The sequence below is a fragment of the Hippichthys cyanospilos genome, chromosome 10 (genome assembly GCF_059441005.1).
Source record: "Hippichthys cyanospilos isolate Australia breed blue-spotted pipefish chromosome 10, RoL_Hcya_1.0, whole genome shotgun sequence".
Lineage (NCBI taxonomy): Eukaryota > Metazoa > Chordata > Actinopteri > Syngnathiformes > Syngnathidae > Hippichthys > Hippichthys cyanospilos.
Window position 1 is genome coordinate 7,548,566 of NC_142378.1, and position 18,544 is coordinate 7,567,109.

Here is an 18,544-nt window from a genome sequence, read left to right on the forward strand (position 1 = left end):
AAGGCACCAAGTTTTAAAAAGGGGCTCTCTTATTTTTGGAAAGAGCCACAAACGAGATGAATGGTGGCCCCACACACACCCACAAATGAAATGTGAAAGCCCCCCCCCCCCCCCCCCCCCCGCTCCTCGTCATAAAAATTACACTATTTCACAGTTAAAAGATTAGAAGTAGATTCTTCCTTATTTTCAAATCCACAAACATTTATTATTTTTGTCATTACAACAAAAAAATGACCTATAATGAACACTTGTTTTTTATCTATTGGCAACACATGACAATAAAGTGTGTCAAATATAACCATGAAACAGGTTTGAATGGAGGTGATGTTTTTTTTTAACATACAATAAAAGATGCAGCACCACTCGTAAGTTCGAAAACGCCTTCTAACTGTCTCACATCGTGAATATGCACAGCTGTTAAGTTAAATTCATTCAGACACCGTAGAAAGAAAAAGGTAGGTGAACTCAAAATTAAAAAAAAGGTGATTTAATGATGTGGGGAAAAATTTCTCACGTCCAGAAAAAAATTTTGAGCAAACGACTTGCTTGCTTTGCTCTGCTAATTAATACCATGTTTTTTTTTAATTTAAACGTTGTTCTAACTAAAATTACATTTTCATCCCAGCCCTTAAAAAATACTCATTTTTGTTATTTAAAGTGAGGTCTAAAGCATAATTCACATAATAAATCTGACTGATCCCTCAAACGTATTTCGTTTTTAATTATGTTTTTGTTTCCCAAAGAATTTCATTAATTTTTATGAGCACGATTGCGATTGTTGTGGAAGTATTAAAGGGTGTTTCCAAACTTTTGACTGGCGCTGTATTTTAGAAAAAATCACCTTCCAGGAGATTTAGAGAATGCTGCTGTTTTTCTTTTTATCTTTAAAACCCACCTAAACCTGAGTTGTCTCATGTCAACACGCTATTCAAAACAAACATTAAAATGCATGTAAAAATGTGAAATCGCATTCCTCTCGGTGACATGTTTTAACTTAAGGAGTTATTTCGATTACGACACAAAATGAAGCCAAATTAAGGCCTGTTTAAATGGATCATTACGTTTCTTCCAATGCACCTATTTACAAAGCATAAATAAACCCTCTTATGGAGCCAAAACACAATTTTCTTTTTTTCTTTTTTCTTTTTTCAAGCCAACAATGTTCAGCCTACCTTCACATAGGACGACACCGCATTTGGCTTTCTTTTTTTATTAATAAAAAATATGTTCAGTTCGGGGCAGTTTTTTTTCTCAATTCAGAAAGGGCAGGTGTTCAAGTTTTTGCCGGGGAAAGTCTGCCCGTGCGATCCGGGCTGTAACAAGTCTTGCGCCTGCAGGCTCAAGTGGCCGGACGCGGAGGCCAAGGCCGGGCTGAGCATGGCCAGGATGTGCGCCTGCCCCCCCGGCTGCGCGGCGCCGTACGACGACGCCGCCGAGTTGGCGGCGCCGATGATGTTGTCGATGGAGAAGGAAGGCCGACTCGGGGCGCTCGAGTCCGTCTTGACGGGCGCCAGGGCCGGGTAGAAGGGCTTCCTCAGGTCGGCCCCCATGGGCAAGGGAGCCGGGGGGGCCGCGGTGGGGAAGATGGGCGAGGGCAAGGTGCACGGCACGTTGGGGAAGAAGGAGCCCCCTGGGTGTGGGTGCGGGTGATAGGGGCCGTGGTGGAAGTTCTGCAGCTGGAGTCCGTAGCTGTATCCGTACGGGTTGTATCCGAACCCGGGCAGGAAGCCTCCGGCGTCCCGCAGGATCTCGTTGCCCTGGTTCCTCTTGAAGCGCTTCCTCCTGCGCAAGAAGCTCCCGTTGTCGAACATATCAGCCGAATCCGGGTCCAGGGTCCAGTAGTTGCCCTTACCGGGGTTACCGGGCTCCCGAGGGATTTTCACGAAGCAGTCGTTGAGGGACAGGTTGTGTCGGATGGAGTTCTGCCAGGCGGGGAACTTCTCGCGGTAGTAGGGGAACCTGTTGCTGATGAACTCGCAGATCTCGCTGAGGGTCAGGCGCTTCTTGGGGCTCTGCAGGATGGCCATGGTGATGAGGGCGATGTAGGAGTAAGGGGGCTTGACCAGGGCGCTTTTCCTGGCTTTATCGCCCACCAAGACCGCGCCTGGTTCGGCGCCGAGACCCATCTGCTCCGCCGGGCAGTCGGAGCTGCTCAGCCCCGGCGAGGACGCGCCTTCCTCGGCGTTCTGCGAGTAGTTATCGTCGGAGTCCAGGTTGAAATCGTGCTGCAGGTACTTCCCGTCCCTCCCCACGGACATGTCCCCCCCGACCACGTCAATGTCCACATCATCGGACAATGCAGAGCTGTCGGACATATCCGTCCCTAAAGTCATCCTTATCGTCCGATTCTTCTTCTCCTCCTTTCTCCTTGAGAGCACAACCACACACTAGAACCGTGGCGGAACTTCGCTGCGCTTGTGTCCCGGGCCACTCGGAGCTCGCATGGTTCGAGAATCTTAACGGCGAGTGGACATAAACAAGTTTGACCTGCAGCCTTTGGCGTCTCCCGGAGCTTATGGGAGCAAGAGAGGAAACTTCTGCTCCACTCTCTCTCCCTCCCTCTCTCTCGCTCGCTTTCTTTCCAGGCGTACGAGTCAATCACACATCATCGATCTGCCTCCGATCCACGATACAGAACACTGTCAAACAGTACTTTTAAAGTCGGGTGTGTCAAATATTACAACATTTCGAGACGCTTATGTTTATAGGGATCCAACCAAAGAGCCAAACTCGCCTTCTCAGCTTCCTTTTCGCATTTATAGGAGCGCCGTGGTCACGTGGTCTGTGACTCGAGAAATTTGCATGTCATAATTTAAAACTTGTATTTTTATTTCGATTAAAACCGCATTAGGAACGAAAGCCCTTTAAGTGAGTTTTTTCCCCACCGATTCTGATCTTTGCATTTAAATTGGTTGTTTTCGCATTCTCCGAGTTAAATGCAATTGAGCCGTCTAAATAACAAAAAATTGCAGTGCTGTCAACAAGGGATTTATAAGAGCAATGTATTTGAATATTCTTTTCTATTTTTAGTTTCGTTACGATCGTATTTTACTGATAATTGATTATAAATTTATTTGTTATGCTTATGAATGTTAAACTAACAAAATACATCGAATTATTATTATTATTATTATTATTATTATTATTATTATTATTGCAGTCAATACAAAAAGTAGTTTTGCCGTTTTTAATTTCACAGAAAAAAAGGTGGATCACAGAAAGGATCACAGAAAAAAAGGTGGTGTTGAATGTTCTCCATTTTTTTTCTAAGACATTATACTACTATACTTCTCCTGTGCAAATGTATCTGGATCCAGAGGATTTACTGAGTGCAACCGCGTCAAAATTGAAATGAGTAAATGTATTAATTAATTTATTTTTAACTGCAGCCTATAAACTGAAAAAACATGCTGGTTGAATTAGCTAAATTTTTATTTCGTCAGGTTTTTGTCCAAAAAATGTCATCTAGCTCCAGACATATTTTATTTTGATGTATAGTCTCCTCTAACCTTTTAGACGCCAGAGTTTTATTCAATAAAATATTCCGTTTTCGCATCATTATTTCAAAAGGTTTCTTGTAAATGGTTTCGTATGTTTGTTTTTTTTATTTTATTTTTTTACATACGTATATGCTACTTGGCCTATTTGTTTTTTTTTATATACTTTTTCATTTATATGCTTGTTTTATTCAATTGAATTGCAAGTAAATTCCCATATCCATCTGAGACCAATCCATATGTGTCTGGACGTATTTTTGGACTCATTGGAGCTAGCCTACGTCCTAGTGTGCAGAGCACATCCGGCCTTTACAATAACGTTTCACATGTTTGTGTGCGAGACAATAAGCTTTGCTGTCTTGGTGAGACAAAATGGACAAAACAGTGGACAAATTAATATGTTAATCTCAAAACCACAGCACAATAAATTATCAATCATGAATCATGCTTTTACATATTTATTTTTCTATTCTTTAGTGCTGAAATATAAAAACGACAGCAACTCGATCATGTTGCTGTTGTTTGTTTTGTGTGTTTGTTTGTTTGTTTTGGGGGGCAACAGAACGGGCCCGCCCTGAACTGCTTTGTTGATGTTGAATGTTTTAATAGTTAAGAAATTCAGTAATTAAGAGTATAACGTATTCAAAACAACAGTTTTAGTCATTCATCAAACGGCAGGGGACTGTTCATGACTCCCTATTGTGTATCGAAAAGAATTGGAGAACACCTGGGTTAAAAAAAAAAATGTCAACGTTTAATCAACGGTCGCCATCTAGCGGCCGTTAATGATATTTTAAGTATGATGAAACTACAATGGTAGAATTACATTTTTGACCCTCCGCCTAAATGTCAAAAAAATATCCAGATTCCAAAATTAAATAGCACTCAAAAATGCAGTTATCAAATGTGCGTTTTCAGTGAAACATATGTTTTACCTGTATTTCTAATTGTTCGTATAGTATGTAAAAATGCACAATATTATACTCTTATAGCTTTTTTTTAACGCGGTTTTGCCTGATCCTTTCTCAGTCGCAATAATAATCAAGAGCACAAAATCGAAAACTGTTAATTTCTGTCAGTGAGCAAAAGGATTTCTTCTAAGAGGGTTCAAATATTTCGTAACACCATTACATTGTTTGATTTTGTGCTTTAATTTGTCACTTTCGTGTGCGGATTAGAAAACCATTTCATCAGATTGTCCGTTTGATTTTGCATTGATTTGTGAGGTTAAAGCGCCCTCTGTTGGTCGTAGGCAAAATACAAAAAAAATGCGGTGCTGTCAATTTACTGAAAGACTCTAAATCATTAAAGACCTTCATCAGTGGTCCCCAAACATTTGTCTGCAACTTGTTATTATGATTAGAGATTGTTTTGTTTGTTTCTGGTCAACAGACGTCATCTTAAAGCAGGCTTATTGGAAAAATAAAGTACAAGATAGTGACAATGTGGCTCTGTGACACGAAAATAGCAACATGACCGTTTCCTCGTTTCACTATTAAGACTAGTGGGAGCGCAGAGATCTTATTTTTTTGATAAACAAAATGTTTGGGTTCATTCCCCTGAAAATTAACAATAGAATGCGCTCTTTTAATGGTATTTTTAAATGTTGTCGTTTGGGAAAATAGCAAATCGGAAAATAGGAAGTTTTAAAGTCTCATGTTTTCACATTTAAAAACGTGTCAAGAATTGGTAAATGACTCACATTATGACTAAAAAAAGAATGTGCCTATGGAAGAAGTTTGTCATCAAGGCTACACAGGCCTCACTTGAATCACAAATTTAAATACGTAAACCAACTGTATTTGGACTTAAAATCATTGCTCAGAGTTAAAAGAAAATATATGCCAAATGACAGAAAAAGTACTGTATTAATTTATGTACTGGAAATTTGACATTTCAAAACAATTTATAATCTCCTTTAGAGTTTTCTTGTCGTTACATTACGTACATTCCAAAATCAAAATACAATACATTACGTATTTATTCTTTAGACTTTTATGGCTATTTTTCAGTCTGGTTTGTAAAACTCACTGATACAAAATTCACCCAAAATTGCAACACAACAGTTGACGTTTACTTTCATTGATATATCATATGTTTAGAGATATTTTAAGTAACCTGTAGGCAAGCGACACGTTGACAGATTTCAAGTTTATTTTTGAAGTTAGAGCCACATGGGACTAATGTATTTATTTCATACAATTCCGTAAGATGATTTTTATGACTATATTGTTTATCTTTGTAATCGGCTTATAGTGGCGTTTAAAAAAAATGAACGTGGCCCAGCGATTATTCTTCTTCTTCTTCGCTGCATCGTGATAATTCGCGTGGACACAAAATGAAACCGTCAACGATGAAGAGCCCATTTAGGTAAAAAAATGCATTTATTTCAGACTGACAAAACGTTTAAAAAATACAAAAGTATTTACATGGAAACATGGTGAAAACAGCATTTCAAAGTTTGTGGAATGTGTTAATATGAATGCATGGCTTGGAAAAATGTTTGACGAAGGCTTGATCCTTTGGTGTCCAACTAAGGAAAAATGAGGAAATCTGATGACTCCCTTGTAAAAATGTGCGGTCACATATATCGTTCCAGTCCCGATGCAAAGTTGGCCTGCCTCATGTAGGAGTTGTTGTAAGTGTTGATGGGCCCGGATAGGCCCAGAAGCTGCTCCGTGTGCTCCGCGCAGGAGCTCGGCCGCAAAGCCGGCAGTGAGAGCCTGTTTCCAGGGCAGTACATCTGCGAGCTCCCGGGGGAGAAACCGGACTGGGCCATGCCGCTCAGATTGGGAGGCGAGGCCGGGGAAGAGTAAGGGTACGCCGGGGTGATGTTGGAAGAGATGCTCCCGCTGTTTCTGCTCAACATGTTGGAGTGGTTGACCGTTTGGTTCTGGAAACAGGCCGAAGGGTCCCCCCCGGTGACCGAGCAGCTGGGAGTCATGGCGGCCAGGTCGCCCCCGCCGCCGAGCCCCTGCAGAGCTTGCGGGTTCAGCTCCCCGATCGTCTGCGGGCTGATGATGTTGTCGATGCTGAACATGCGAGGTTGTGCTTGACACGCGCCGGTGGAGGCCTGGTAGTGGTGCAGCATGGCCGGGTGCGGGGAGGAGGCCGCCAGCTGGGGGCCGTACCCGGAGCCGATCCCCGCGTACAGGGTGTTCGGGTATGAAGGCCTTCCCATCGGGGTGGGCGTGAAGGCGCTGGAGCTCTGGATGTAGCCCGGGTAGGTGCTGACATCCGTGCGCTTGAAGCGCTTACGTCTCCTCAGGAAGCTTCCGTTGTCGAACATGTCCTCGGCGGCAGGGTCCAGAGTCCAGTAGTTGCCCTTACCGGGTCTTCCGGGCTCCCGCGGGATCTTGACGAAACAGTCGTTGAGGGTCAAATTGTGCCGGATGGAGTTCTGCCACTTCTTGGAGTTCTCCCTGTAGAACGGGAAGCGCTCCATGATGAACTTGTAGATGCCCCCCAGGGTCAGCTTCCTCTCGGGGGAGTTGGCGATGGCCATGGCGATGAGAGCGATGTAGCTGTAGGGGGGCTTGCCTCGCTGCACCGGCCTCTTCCTGCGGCGGCTTCCGGTAGGCAGGTGCTCTTGATCCGTTTGGCCCAGCGCGACCCCGTCCGGATCGGCGCCGGGGCTGTTCCCCCGGGGCTCACACTTGATCAGGACGCCGTCTTTGGAGCGCCCTTGCAGCATGAGGGGGGGCAGCGGCGAGTCCAGGCTGACGCTGGGGGACAGGACCACCGGGCTGACCTCTGCGGGAGAGTGCTGCGTCTCGGCGGTCATGTTGCACATGCCTGAGAAGTACGAGTAGTTTGCCAGATTCATAGAAAACAAAGGAGCGAGCGCTCTATTTTGCGAATAGGCGTTTGAAAAATAAGCGCTGTCCTCCTGTGTTGGGTGCTGGGTGTCATTCCAGGTGAGATGCAGAGGCGCTGACAGCTTTATAAGGGTGGGGGGAGCAATGACGCAACTGGCTCCCTGATGACGGAGCTGCAGCTGCACCATTTTTTAAAAACTTCTTTTACACATTGATCTCAGTCTTTTAGTCCTACAGGCCAGCTCTCCACTTTAAAAAAATAAATAAATAATGTACACCCTGTGATATATTTTCCCCCAACAGTACAAAGCCTTTTGGATGAAAATAAAATACTTTGAGTTCATGTTTTTAGTGGTATTTCAAGGTACTTTTTTTTTTTTTTTTTTTTTTTTTAGCAGATTTTGTACAGCATCAAATTTTGTTTCTGACAGTCTGCTGGAAAATCGCACCACGAGGTCAGTGAGCAGCCTAAAAAGCTACCCAAAATAAAAACATACGTCATGCAAATAAGCCACTATGATTAAGCAATAAGTACCTTCATGTTTCAATTAATTTGCTCTTAATTTGAAAAGAAAAATGTTCTGTTCCTGTGATTGCATAAAAAAATATGATTTCTCACTATATTCCCTTTACCTATTCCCTGGAGCACTCTTGCCCTCACTCGAGATGGGCTGATATTGGCTATTCAAAACAAGAATGCAAATCATGTTCATTTTTGTCCACTTTTGTGTCCATTTTGTCTCAGCTAGACACCAAAGTTCATTGCATTCCTTAGTTATTTACATAAATAATCAAGCGGAAACTTTGCCAAGGATTTGAAACATTTTAACCTAAAGTGTACCTCAAAGCATATTCCGCAAGATAGGAGATCTGATGAATATTCACATTCGTGGAACTTTCCCCCTTTAAAACATTCGAAAGTATTTTTAAAAGCAAGTTTTGTTCTCTTGAACGAAAGGTAGTATGAAGTAAATTGACACTTGTACTTTGGGAGTCCTTGCCGCAGTGCTTTTCTGTCAGCATGGCGGCTGTATACTCAGAGCAGAAACAACACTCGCAGAGCTGCTCCGTTGCTACTGCAAACCCGATGGACAATACGCCAATTGAAAACTAATAACAAGCCACTGCAAACAAGCAATTGAGCTATCAAAGCTTTTGGGGAAGAAAAGTCAATATCCCACCATTTCATTTTCATTTTCCGAAAGTGATCGTCAAACAGTGTCCTGGTCGGAGACAAGACGTGTTGTCTTACGGATTTTCGAGTGAAAACACGGTTCTACACACAACTGATGTACAGACAACAGATTTTAAATGCAGCAGATAAGGAGAATTGCATTTCGCTTGAGGGAGAACAACAACAGAAACCCCTAAAAAAATCCTCAATTAATTGTATTTTTTAGTTTTAAAGTAATATTTGTTCATTTCAAACAATTAGGATTCTGACAACTGACATGAATTTTCTTTCAAACTGTATTGTTTCTCTTATCCAATAATGAATTACAGCATTTAAATACAATCGCTAGCAAGGTAAACTAGATAGCTAGCTATCTGCTTGTTAAGCTAACTCAACTGCACATTTTTGTGTATTATTTTGATTCTTCCCATATGTGTCTACAACATATTACCAATGTACACTATTTTAATATTGAGAATATTTCTGACTAAACTGTGTGTTGTGTTCTTTCTGGGTATCTCTGCAAGAAATGTGAATGACATAGAATACAGCTAGCAAAATGTTTTAACTTGGTTTAAGGTAGTTTTTTGTTTTTGTTTTTTACCTTATTTTTACAATCAAAGCCACCAACATTATCACAAAATAATAGTGGCAGCCTGGAGGAGCCAAATAGAACAATAATGTTTCAAATTTGTTCTTCAAACGGCAATGCTAAGTAGCAAGCTTGCTAGCTGCTCGAGACACTAAAGTGAGTCAGTTTTTTTGTTGCGTGTTTTTTTAAAATTCTTGCTATTTTTATATTGTATGTCTACAAAATATTACTATTTTACACAGTTTTAATATTGAGAACATTTTTACCGTAGCTGAGTGTCATGCTTTTTTGTTTTTAATCCTCACAAGAACTGAAAGAAATAGCTTCACAAACAGCTAGCAAAAGCCAGTTAACAGATTAAAGTTTTATTTATTGTATTTTCACAATCAGAACCGTCGGCATTTTTACAAAAGAGTAAATCATGAAGGTCTTATTTTCATTTTGCAACTGGTAATGCTTGCTTGCTAGCTACTTGCGACACTAAGATAAGTGAGTATTCTTGTTTGTTATTTTACTTCTTGCTATATCATGAGTATTGTACTCATATAGCACTCATATGTTATGAGTATCTCATTTTTACAAGCAGAGCCATCAGTATTTTCATAAAACCGTAAATCATGAAGGCTTTTAATTTTGTTTTTTTCAACTGGCAATACTGAGTAGCTAGTTTGCTAGCTTCTCGTGACAAGAAGATACTGTAACCGTGTATTCTTGTGCTATAGTTTAAATCATTGCAATTTTTACGTGTTTCTCAAAATATTAAATACACGTACACTGTTTTAATATTATGAACATGCCAGTTGTAGCTGTGTGCCATGTTTTTTGTGTTTCTTTGCTTGAGGGACCGAATAAAAAGTGTAGCATAGAGCTAGCAGAATCAAGCTAACAGGGTTATTTATTGTATATTTACAAAACAGGTAATCATGAAGGTTTTTTTTTTTTCAGCTGGTAACTTCAGACCAAATAAACAGACTAGTAAATAAATAAATAGACTTAGATAACGATTGATCTACACCAAGTTAACGGGTTAAAACAACTGCGGATTGGAGTGATGTGCAAAGTTAAAAAAATGGACTGATTTTGCACATTTGTCTTTTTAAGTTGCTTAATGCGAACTAACTGTCATGTAATTGCCAGTAGGGAGAGAAAGAGGGGGTGCAGAGAGGTATCGGGAGGCTCTGGAGAGGGTACTATGGGAGGGGGGGATTAGCAAGAGGCTTCGGGCCCCGAGGCAGAGAGCCCGTTTCCTGGTCTGAGCCCCTGTTTGTCCTAGCTGACCTGGCAGCTCTGGGGGCAGATCCTGCTTAGATACGGTCCTGCTCCCACGCCTGTCTGAAGCTGTTAGCCACTGGCTGTGAGTAGCTAGCTGGGCTTAGCGTTGTCTGACTGAGCAGCGGTCGAGTCGGGTGGGGGTCCAGTCATCTCACTTTGTGTCGGCGGACCGAGGATGACGGGAAGCGGGCACCTATAGTGGAGCGATGGTGATGATTAATGGCTTTGAAGTCATATTCAGTATGCATTGTTGCATGATATGCGAGCGTATGGATAGACAAAGGCTCCCTTATCAAAGTTTGCGCTTCCCTAAATCCTCTTTCCATTAACATCGCTGCCATGATGTGGTATACCTTGGATGATGATCTTTTGCCATCATTCTTATATAAGCAAACTTTGAAGTATACTTTGATTTTATGTCCAAAGGATCGTCTTTTCAAACTTTTGAAATGTTTCCGACTGGAGTGCAAAGTGGGGTTTTCCTTCATGAAAAAATATAGTTATACATAGTTTGAACTACCCTACTATACATGTAAATTATCACAATTTTTACTTCCTATGTTTAAAAAAAAAGTCAGCGTAGACGACTGTATATACCCTTAATCCGCAAAAAAAGTTGAAGTTTTTTTTGGGCATGTAATTATATCAAAGGTGTCCAACTCAAGGCACGAGGGCTAGATCTGGCCTGTCAGATTCTTTTATGTGGCCTGCAAGAGTGTGATTCAACCCTGTGATTCAACTTCCGCGACTCTTGCTAAAATTTGCACCAAAATTATTAATTGTCATGTATAATATGTTGAGATTTTACAATGATTAACTTGAGTAACTTGAACAATAACTGAACAAAATACTATTCTTGATGTTATTATTATTATTACTATTATAAAATGCAAAATAAACACTTTTTATCTTGCGCTTAGAGCTCTTGCATAAAAACTATCATTCAGTGACAGCATAAAACTACTGCACAAGTAACTGAAAAAACTCATTCTTTTTTGTTTGTTTTTCCTCAAATATGAACTCCATCAAGACATTCACATTATTGAGTTACTGTGTTTGTCCCCCCCCCCCCAAAAAAAAAAAAAAAAATTAGGCCCACTCATATGGCAGTACAAGACAGTATAAGACTGAGTCTAAGTGCAATTAAGACATGCATGTCATCTACTGGTGACTAGTGACATTGCAACTTAAAACTACAATCTGCTTTTGCATGATAGCAGTTCACCACCGTTAAATTTACATATTTTTACTTTTTTCCAACGTATTTTTCATGTTTTGTTTTTCCTTATTTATCCGTGTAAAATACGCATTCATTGTTTTTGTTTGAGATCATTTTAAGGACTCTCCCAAAAAAGACTCTTTGGCATGTGATGCGACCGAAAGGATGACGGCGGGTTGAACAAAAGTTGCTGAGTTAACACTTGGAAACCAGTCATTCGCAAAAGTGGCTCCAGGGGACGCGGACAGGAGGGGTTTGCATGAGAAAAAGAGGTTGAATAAAAGAGTGAGAGATGGAGAGAGAGTGACATGCGGAGAAACACACGAGAGAGCGCAACCTTTTTCTTGCTCAAGCCCATCAAGTACGGGCCAGGGCTCCTGAAAACGCGGGGATTACCAGGGGAGCGGGGAGCGCGCTTGCCTGAACCGCCTCTGCTGGCTCCTGCACTGCACGCTACATTGCCTTGCTAAAGCATTGCGAATGGTTCTCACACACACAATCGTGCTTGCTTGTATGATGCGTGTGTGTGAGCGAGATTGCCGCTGTCTTCACCTCGAAAATGTATGAAAGAAAATGTTCACGTAATTGAATTCGAAGCTGAAGTTAGAAACTATTTCCAGCTGTGACACGTAGCCTGTTATCCTGTTGCTGGGCAGATTTCGTAGGCCTCAATCATAGCCGTTACTCTTTCTGCTACATGGGTATGGGCCAATAGGATTTGCCGTTTTGCTGAAACAAAATGGGCACAACAGTGGACACTATTTATTTGAGTATGGGCCAATAGGAGTGTACTACTTGGTGAAAATGCTAATTTTACAGGGGATCCAGTAAACGACGAAAAACCAAGAAGCGATGTTAAAGACAGTGAAGCAGTGTGGGTTCTTTTTTCGCCCTATTTTCCATGAATTTTACTGTTTTGAAGTGTGAAATACAGAATAATATTGAATATTATGCTGAAATAGTTTCGTTTACGGTTTTCTCCTGTGGAGCTGTGGAGTTTAAAAAAAACAAAATCATAGAAAAACAAAAACAAAAAACAAGATTTCTTGGGTTTTCGGCATATTGTCTCTCTATGGACTAAGTACATAAAAGCTTGAAAAATTCAATTAAAAATGTTCACCAAGTGGCCCCATTCTACTGAGTTGTACTCATAATGTTTGCATGACCTTTGTATAAGATACACCAACAGTTTGGCAACAACGTAAAAACCATAGCAAAACAGAATAAATATCCATCCATCCATCCACCCAGTTTTTAGATTTTCTTGCGTTCATATCCGTAAATTATATATTAAGTTAAATGTGTTCAGATTTCCCACCTTGTGAGCGATCAGTGAATGCTGCGCCAGCGTAAAGTGGAATGCGCTCCAAGCAATTTCCCTTTTACTCGCGATGCAGCTCCTCCCAAGTTCATTTTGCCATGAATACTTAAAGTTGCGCACCATCCGTGTTCCACCAAGTTTATGATTTTGTGTATATCATATAAAAAAAAAAATACAAAGTTAATTAATGACTCAAATGGAATACCTTTCCGTCTTCTCTAACCGGTGCCACTCTTAATTGAATCGGCTGGAGATATCATAACCTTTACACGATCCTCTCCATTTTAGTAAAATTCTTTCAAGTGACCAAGAACGGACTCGGACGTTGGTTAAGTCTGCTTGCTTCTTTAATCGAAAATAATGCAATGTAGTACACTAGGTGGCTACAGTGTTGTTCTTTGAAGTGTACCATTTTGTGCTAATCCAAACAGAGGCTTGTCCGGCTTTGGTGAAGGTCCATGTACTGACATGGTTGAAGTGGTCGTGTAGTTTCTGCTTGGACAAACACCTCCAGGTGAGCTCCCCTTATGACCCCAGCATGATCGCCCACGCGGAATGAACGTCCAAGCGAGGTGACGTCCGACTGGGATAAGCTGGCCAATTACAATATTAGGAAATGAGTGCCACGTGTATCAGGTGCTGTGGGCTATCTTTTTTGGGGCCGCAATTCTTTTCCCGGTGATGTGCTGGAGTTGTGCGTCTTTCCAAAAACTGAATTGTATGTTAAAACTCTCATTAGGTTCAATTTGGAAAAAATGTAATGTAGAAATATATAAACAAAAGCTAAAGATTCATTTGAGTGAATTAATTGGAAAGCGTCTGTGAGAGGAATTATTGCAGAATTCATTATGATTAGTCATGGAATGACCTGAATATTTATTCTAATAACATAGCAAGAATTCAAATACATTTGAGTTTGAGCCTTCAGGGGTGAGTGTAGATTTTTGACATAAGACTCTGTCACAGCAAAAGCCCCTGCAATACAAATAAAAAAACAAAAAACAAAACAAAACATGAATTTACTACAATACACTTTAAAAAGCACAAAAACATACAATTTAGTAAAACACAACATAATAAAACACATTACAATGCAACGGAATAAAACACACACTCTAAAAACTGTTTGGGTTAAAAATAACTCAGTTATGGGTTAAAAAAAAAAAAAACGGCCCAAAATTTGATCATTTTGACTCAACATTCTAGTTTGTTTTGCACAAAACACGTCTCTAAAATGGCTCCTATTGTACAAGAAACTTAAAAATTGTGGTTTTACATCACACAATCCAAATTGTTAGGTCACATTAACACAAATATTGGCTGTTTTTAGAGCGCAATTTGAAAAATAAAGCCATACAATACAATGTCAAACATGACTATCTCCATTAAACACAAGATAAAATACAATTTAATCAATTTAATTACTATATTAAAAACAGCGAAACAAAACGACATATAAATAGCAATACAATACAATATTCAAATGCAATGACTCGCACTAAAATAAAACTGCAATCATACAAAATATAAAAACACAAAAATGATTAATACAATAAATACAAACAAAAGATGAAAAAAGCAAAGAAAAAACAGAATAACAATGCAATGAAAAAAAGAGCAAACGTAAAAGCAAAATGCTACCAAACAAAACTCAATAAAACACAATAGGGTCCTACTTCTTAAATATAAAATACAATAATGAATCCAATTTTAGCATATGGTCAGTGCCCCAAAAATGTAAATGGTGCTGGCTACTTTCTGAATCTACAATAAATGACAAATATAGACGGTATACTTTAAAATGCATGACACTGCAGCATATAAGCGCTTGTGTAAGACGACGAGGTCCTCGTGATGTGGTTCCGCCGGCGACAAAAAGACCGCCGGTTGGTTTTTCCCCGCAAAAGGCAGGCATTCCTGGAAGTCTATGTGGACCAGACGAGACTGGGCAGAGATGAGTAACTGCTTTACCGCAATGGGAGGAGGGGTCGGGCATGGGTGGGGACTGTGAAATCCAAAACGTCCACAGGTCAATTTATTAGGGACATTATCTGATAAGAAGAAAACCTTACTAACACGGATCAGATTCAAAACCCGAAGTGCTGGGTATAAATAACCCGGCATTGACTCCTTAAAACAATTATTCAGCATTTGCTCAGGCACTTTTGTAACCAGTTAGCTCTCTTACCCGATTTAGCTTACTTTTGACAGAGCAGATTGGGTTCGAGATTGAATTCATAACTCATCAGTGTGACTTGTTTTTACCCTTGTTGGATCAAAACCTTGATCCAACATGCTAGGTCAAATGGGACCCAGCACTGGATTAGCTATTTCACCCCATTCGGGTACTGGGTTTTGACCTATCAGATTGGGTTCAAATTGGATTAATAACTCATTAGTATGTATATTTTCTACCACTTATCATATCAGATTCTTGACCAATATGCTGGGTCAAATCCTCAAGCCTTTTTGACCCAGCTTTGAGATAAATATTGAACCCCATTGGGTTACGTTTGACACAACAGTTTTAAAAATGTAGACCACCTAAAAATGAGCTTCAGAGGACAGCTAAATTGTCAACATGGGCTCCCCAATTGCTCTCTCTCTTTCTCTCTTTGTACACGAGATTGAAAGAAACAATCCAATTCAATGTTCAGTTATTCAAATTAATTCTACAAGATGTCCCAAAATATTTGCCTTTTTTTTTTTCAATTTCGCTTGTGGTCGGCCTTACAACAGAAATGGTCTGTGGTGGCATTGCCTGGTGCTGAGAGACAACTCGGCCTTTTCACAAACGGTCAACCTTTAACTTTGAAAGTCATTAAGTTGTGAAAGGTCAAGATGAATCCAGTCACAGGTCCTTTTTTTTTTTTTTTAACAAGGGTCTCTCTTTATTGCAAACCTATACCCCACAACAAGAGAGGTTCACTTTACTTTGTTTTTCTGAATCTATTACCCCCCCAAAAACAACTTACATGAGACCACTCCTAACTTGTGTGTGAATTTACACCCATTTTTGTCAATGTCAGTTGAACGGCTTTCGAAATCCTCTTCTTCCAGACCCCTCCTATCCCACGCCCACTCCCTTGCCATTGTCTCTCGTGTTGTCCCAGTGCAGCTCAGACAGGCGGGGATCAGAACCAGGTTTGTTCCTTAAGACTCGTGCAAACACAAACTACTGTACCATGAAAGTAAACAGTGCGTGAAGCCTGAGATGTTGCTAAGTAGACATCCATTAAACGCGGAGTGAGTTAAATGTACGGAAGCCTGAGATTATCTCTCTAAAATCAGCGCAGGAAAACACACATATATGATTAACAGTAATTGTAAAACTATTAACTTCCGTTTGTATGCAAATTGACTATAATACGTCAGCATACTATTCTGGACTTGTAAATGCAGACCATTACACCCATCTAGTGGCTACTAAATTCATTATAACCATGGATGATATGGAAATGAAAATGTACACTCAGTGGTCGCCATTCTTTAGTGGGAAAATAAGGAGGGGGGGGGTGGTACTAAATATGCTGTAATGCAACAACAAACATGCTGGTATCAAATTAGATGTAGTGGAAGGACGGAAATAAGAAAGCAAGGAAGAAAGGAATCATACAATGAATAAACAATAATTCAACTCAATTAGCGGGGATTGGAGGAGTCAACGTTGGTTCTGTGTGTGTAAGCCACTGGTTTCAAAAGTTCAAAATTTTTGGTCTAAAGATGTCCCACGGAAATGATTGGGATGAGAGCAGTACAACGTATTACCAGCAGAGGGCGCACTCCATAAATGCTTAAAGTTATTTTTTTGTGGTTGGAGCAGACGCATTTACTATGTTTCTTTGAATAGATTAGAAGTTATCATTATAATGATTATTATTAACCAACGTTTACGAGGATAACTTTGTTTCTAGAGGATAGTAGTTTTGTTGTTCAGCAGTTTAAAGTAAAATGTATAAGTTGATCAACCATGAGTGTAAATTTGTTATTTGTTCTTCTGTTTTTATAGTTTCTTGACCCACCCAAACAAATAAAAAATACCATTTATTTTATTTCAAATACTGAATATTCCGTAGTATATCGGAAAAGCAAAATTACTCGATGGCTGCAGACCAAAAATGCAGGGCTGCAACAAGATATTGTAGTAATCGATGAATCTGTTGATTATATTGGTGATACTGGAAAATCCAAAGAAGTGTCTTTAAGAGCTGTAATGACGCGATGACTTGTCAATATGGAACATCCGTGTTGTACTTGATAATAGTGTTGTTTATCCAAATCATGGGAGGCTTCTTATTTTTTATTTTTGTGAAATAGAAATAAAATGTATGTGTGCACATCACAAACACACTTGCCTTCTCTGATCGTGTGTTTCACTTGTTTTTCCGCTCTTCGGCTGCTTGCGTAATATTTGGTTAACTTAAATGTTTACCTTTTGGATCGTGTTTCATGCAATGGGAAAGTTGAGGCCTACTCCAAGGACAATTATTACAAATTTCCCATTTGACTGCTTGTTTCAAAAAAAGTCATATCAACAAAAACGATCTTCATTAGGTTTACATGACACAACTGTGAATGTTATTGGATAAAGTAGATGAGTGATCATTATTTATACATTATGAAAAAGTGTACCACTAACACTATAAGACAGTAGTGTCCTAACTATGGCCCAGGAGAAATTCCGTAGCAGTCCATAGCATATATAGAAAATCACACTTGCTAACTAATAACATTGTTTTATATATAATAGAGATTTTCTCAATATGCAAAATAACTATTTACAACTACTCAATTGTACACTGTGAAACTATGAATTGAATTCTACATTTACTCTTTTTTATATTTATTTAATATGGACCATTCAGAGCCTCCTATTTTGTTATACTGTATACCAGCTATACAATGACAATAAAGTCATTGTACAGTATTCTAAACGAGAGGCAACATTTCTATTCACAATGTTGTGTTGAATAGATCTTTTTTTTCCGTTTTCCCCAACTGTTTTTTTCCACTGTTTTTATTCAGTGTGAAGATTGCTTAAATAATTATAAATTTGAAAGTATTTTAAACAATATGCGATTACTGTACGTGTTTTCGGTGTGCTGATTTAAAAAAAAAAAAAATCTTCCTTACAGTGTAACTTGAACTTTCACCAACTACTTTTGAAGCACAGATGGTCAGTAGTTCTCAAATTAGGAGCAAAATTGGATCAAATGCCAACACAATAACAGTGCAGTTTACTTTTCAAATTAAGAGCAGATTAATTGGAACATGAAATAACTCATTGCTAAATTGTTTTATTGCAAAACGTGGTGATGGTATATATATATATATATTGTTACTTTATTATTGGAGATGCGCATTATCATTAGTGATGCAGATTTCTGGCACATGAGTCAGAAATCTGTCTTCTGGAGTTGGTGAATAAAACACACTTTTATATACAACTATAAATGTAGTTTAAAAACAAAAATCTGCAGAAAAGGTTGAGGATCACAGGACCAGTACATATAAAATCAATTGTAATAGAAAAAAGTCAAGCCAAATTAAATTTAATCAATATCAACAATAATATTATTATTGTCTGCAGTTTTAATAAGTAGAATGGAACTTTTATTAACCATGGAAGACATTGAAAGAAACATGACACA

The 18,544-nt window shown here is 39.5% G+C and overlaps 2 protein-coding genes across 2 annotated transcripts; both read right to left on the reverse strand.

Annotated features, from left to right (window-relative positions):
* Positions 1-247: 247 nt before the first annotated feature.
* On the reverse strand, positions 248-2,699 carry foxd2 (forkhead box D2). Its single transcript, XM_088425754.1, has one exon. It carries the CDS (start codon positions 2,331-2,333, stop codon positions 1,257-1,259), a length of 1,077 nt encoding a protein of 358 aa, XP_088281880.1. The 5' UTR covers positions 2,334-2,699; the 3' UTR covers positions 248-1,256.
* Positions 2,700-5,897: 3,198 nt separating this feature from the next.
* On the reverse strand, positions 5,898-7,396 carry foxe3 (forkhead box E3). Its single transcript, XM_088425907.1, has one exon. The coding sequence runs from the start codon at positions 7,321-7,323 to the stop codon at positions 6,079-6,081; it is 1,245 nt and encodes a 414-aa protein (XP_088282033.1). The 5' UTR covers positions 7,324-7,396; the 3' UTR covers positions 5,898-6,078.
* Between the last annotated feature and the right edge of the window lie 11,148 nt (positions 7,397-18,544).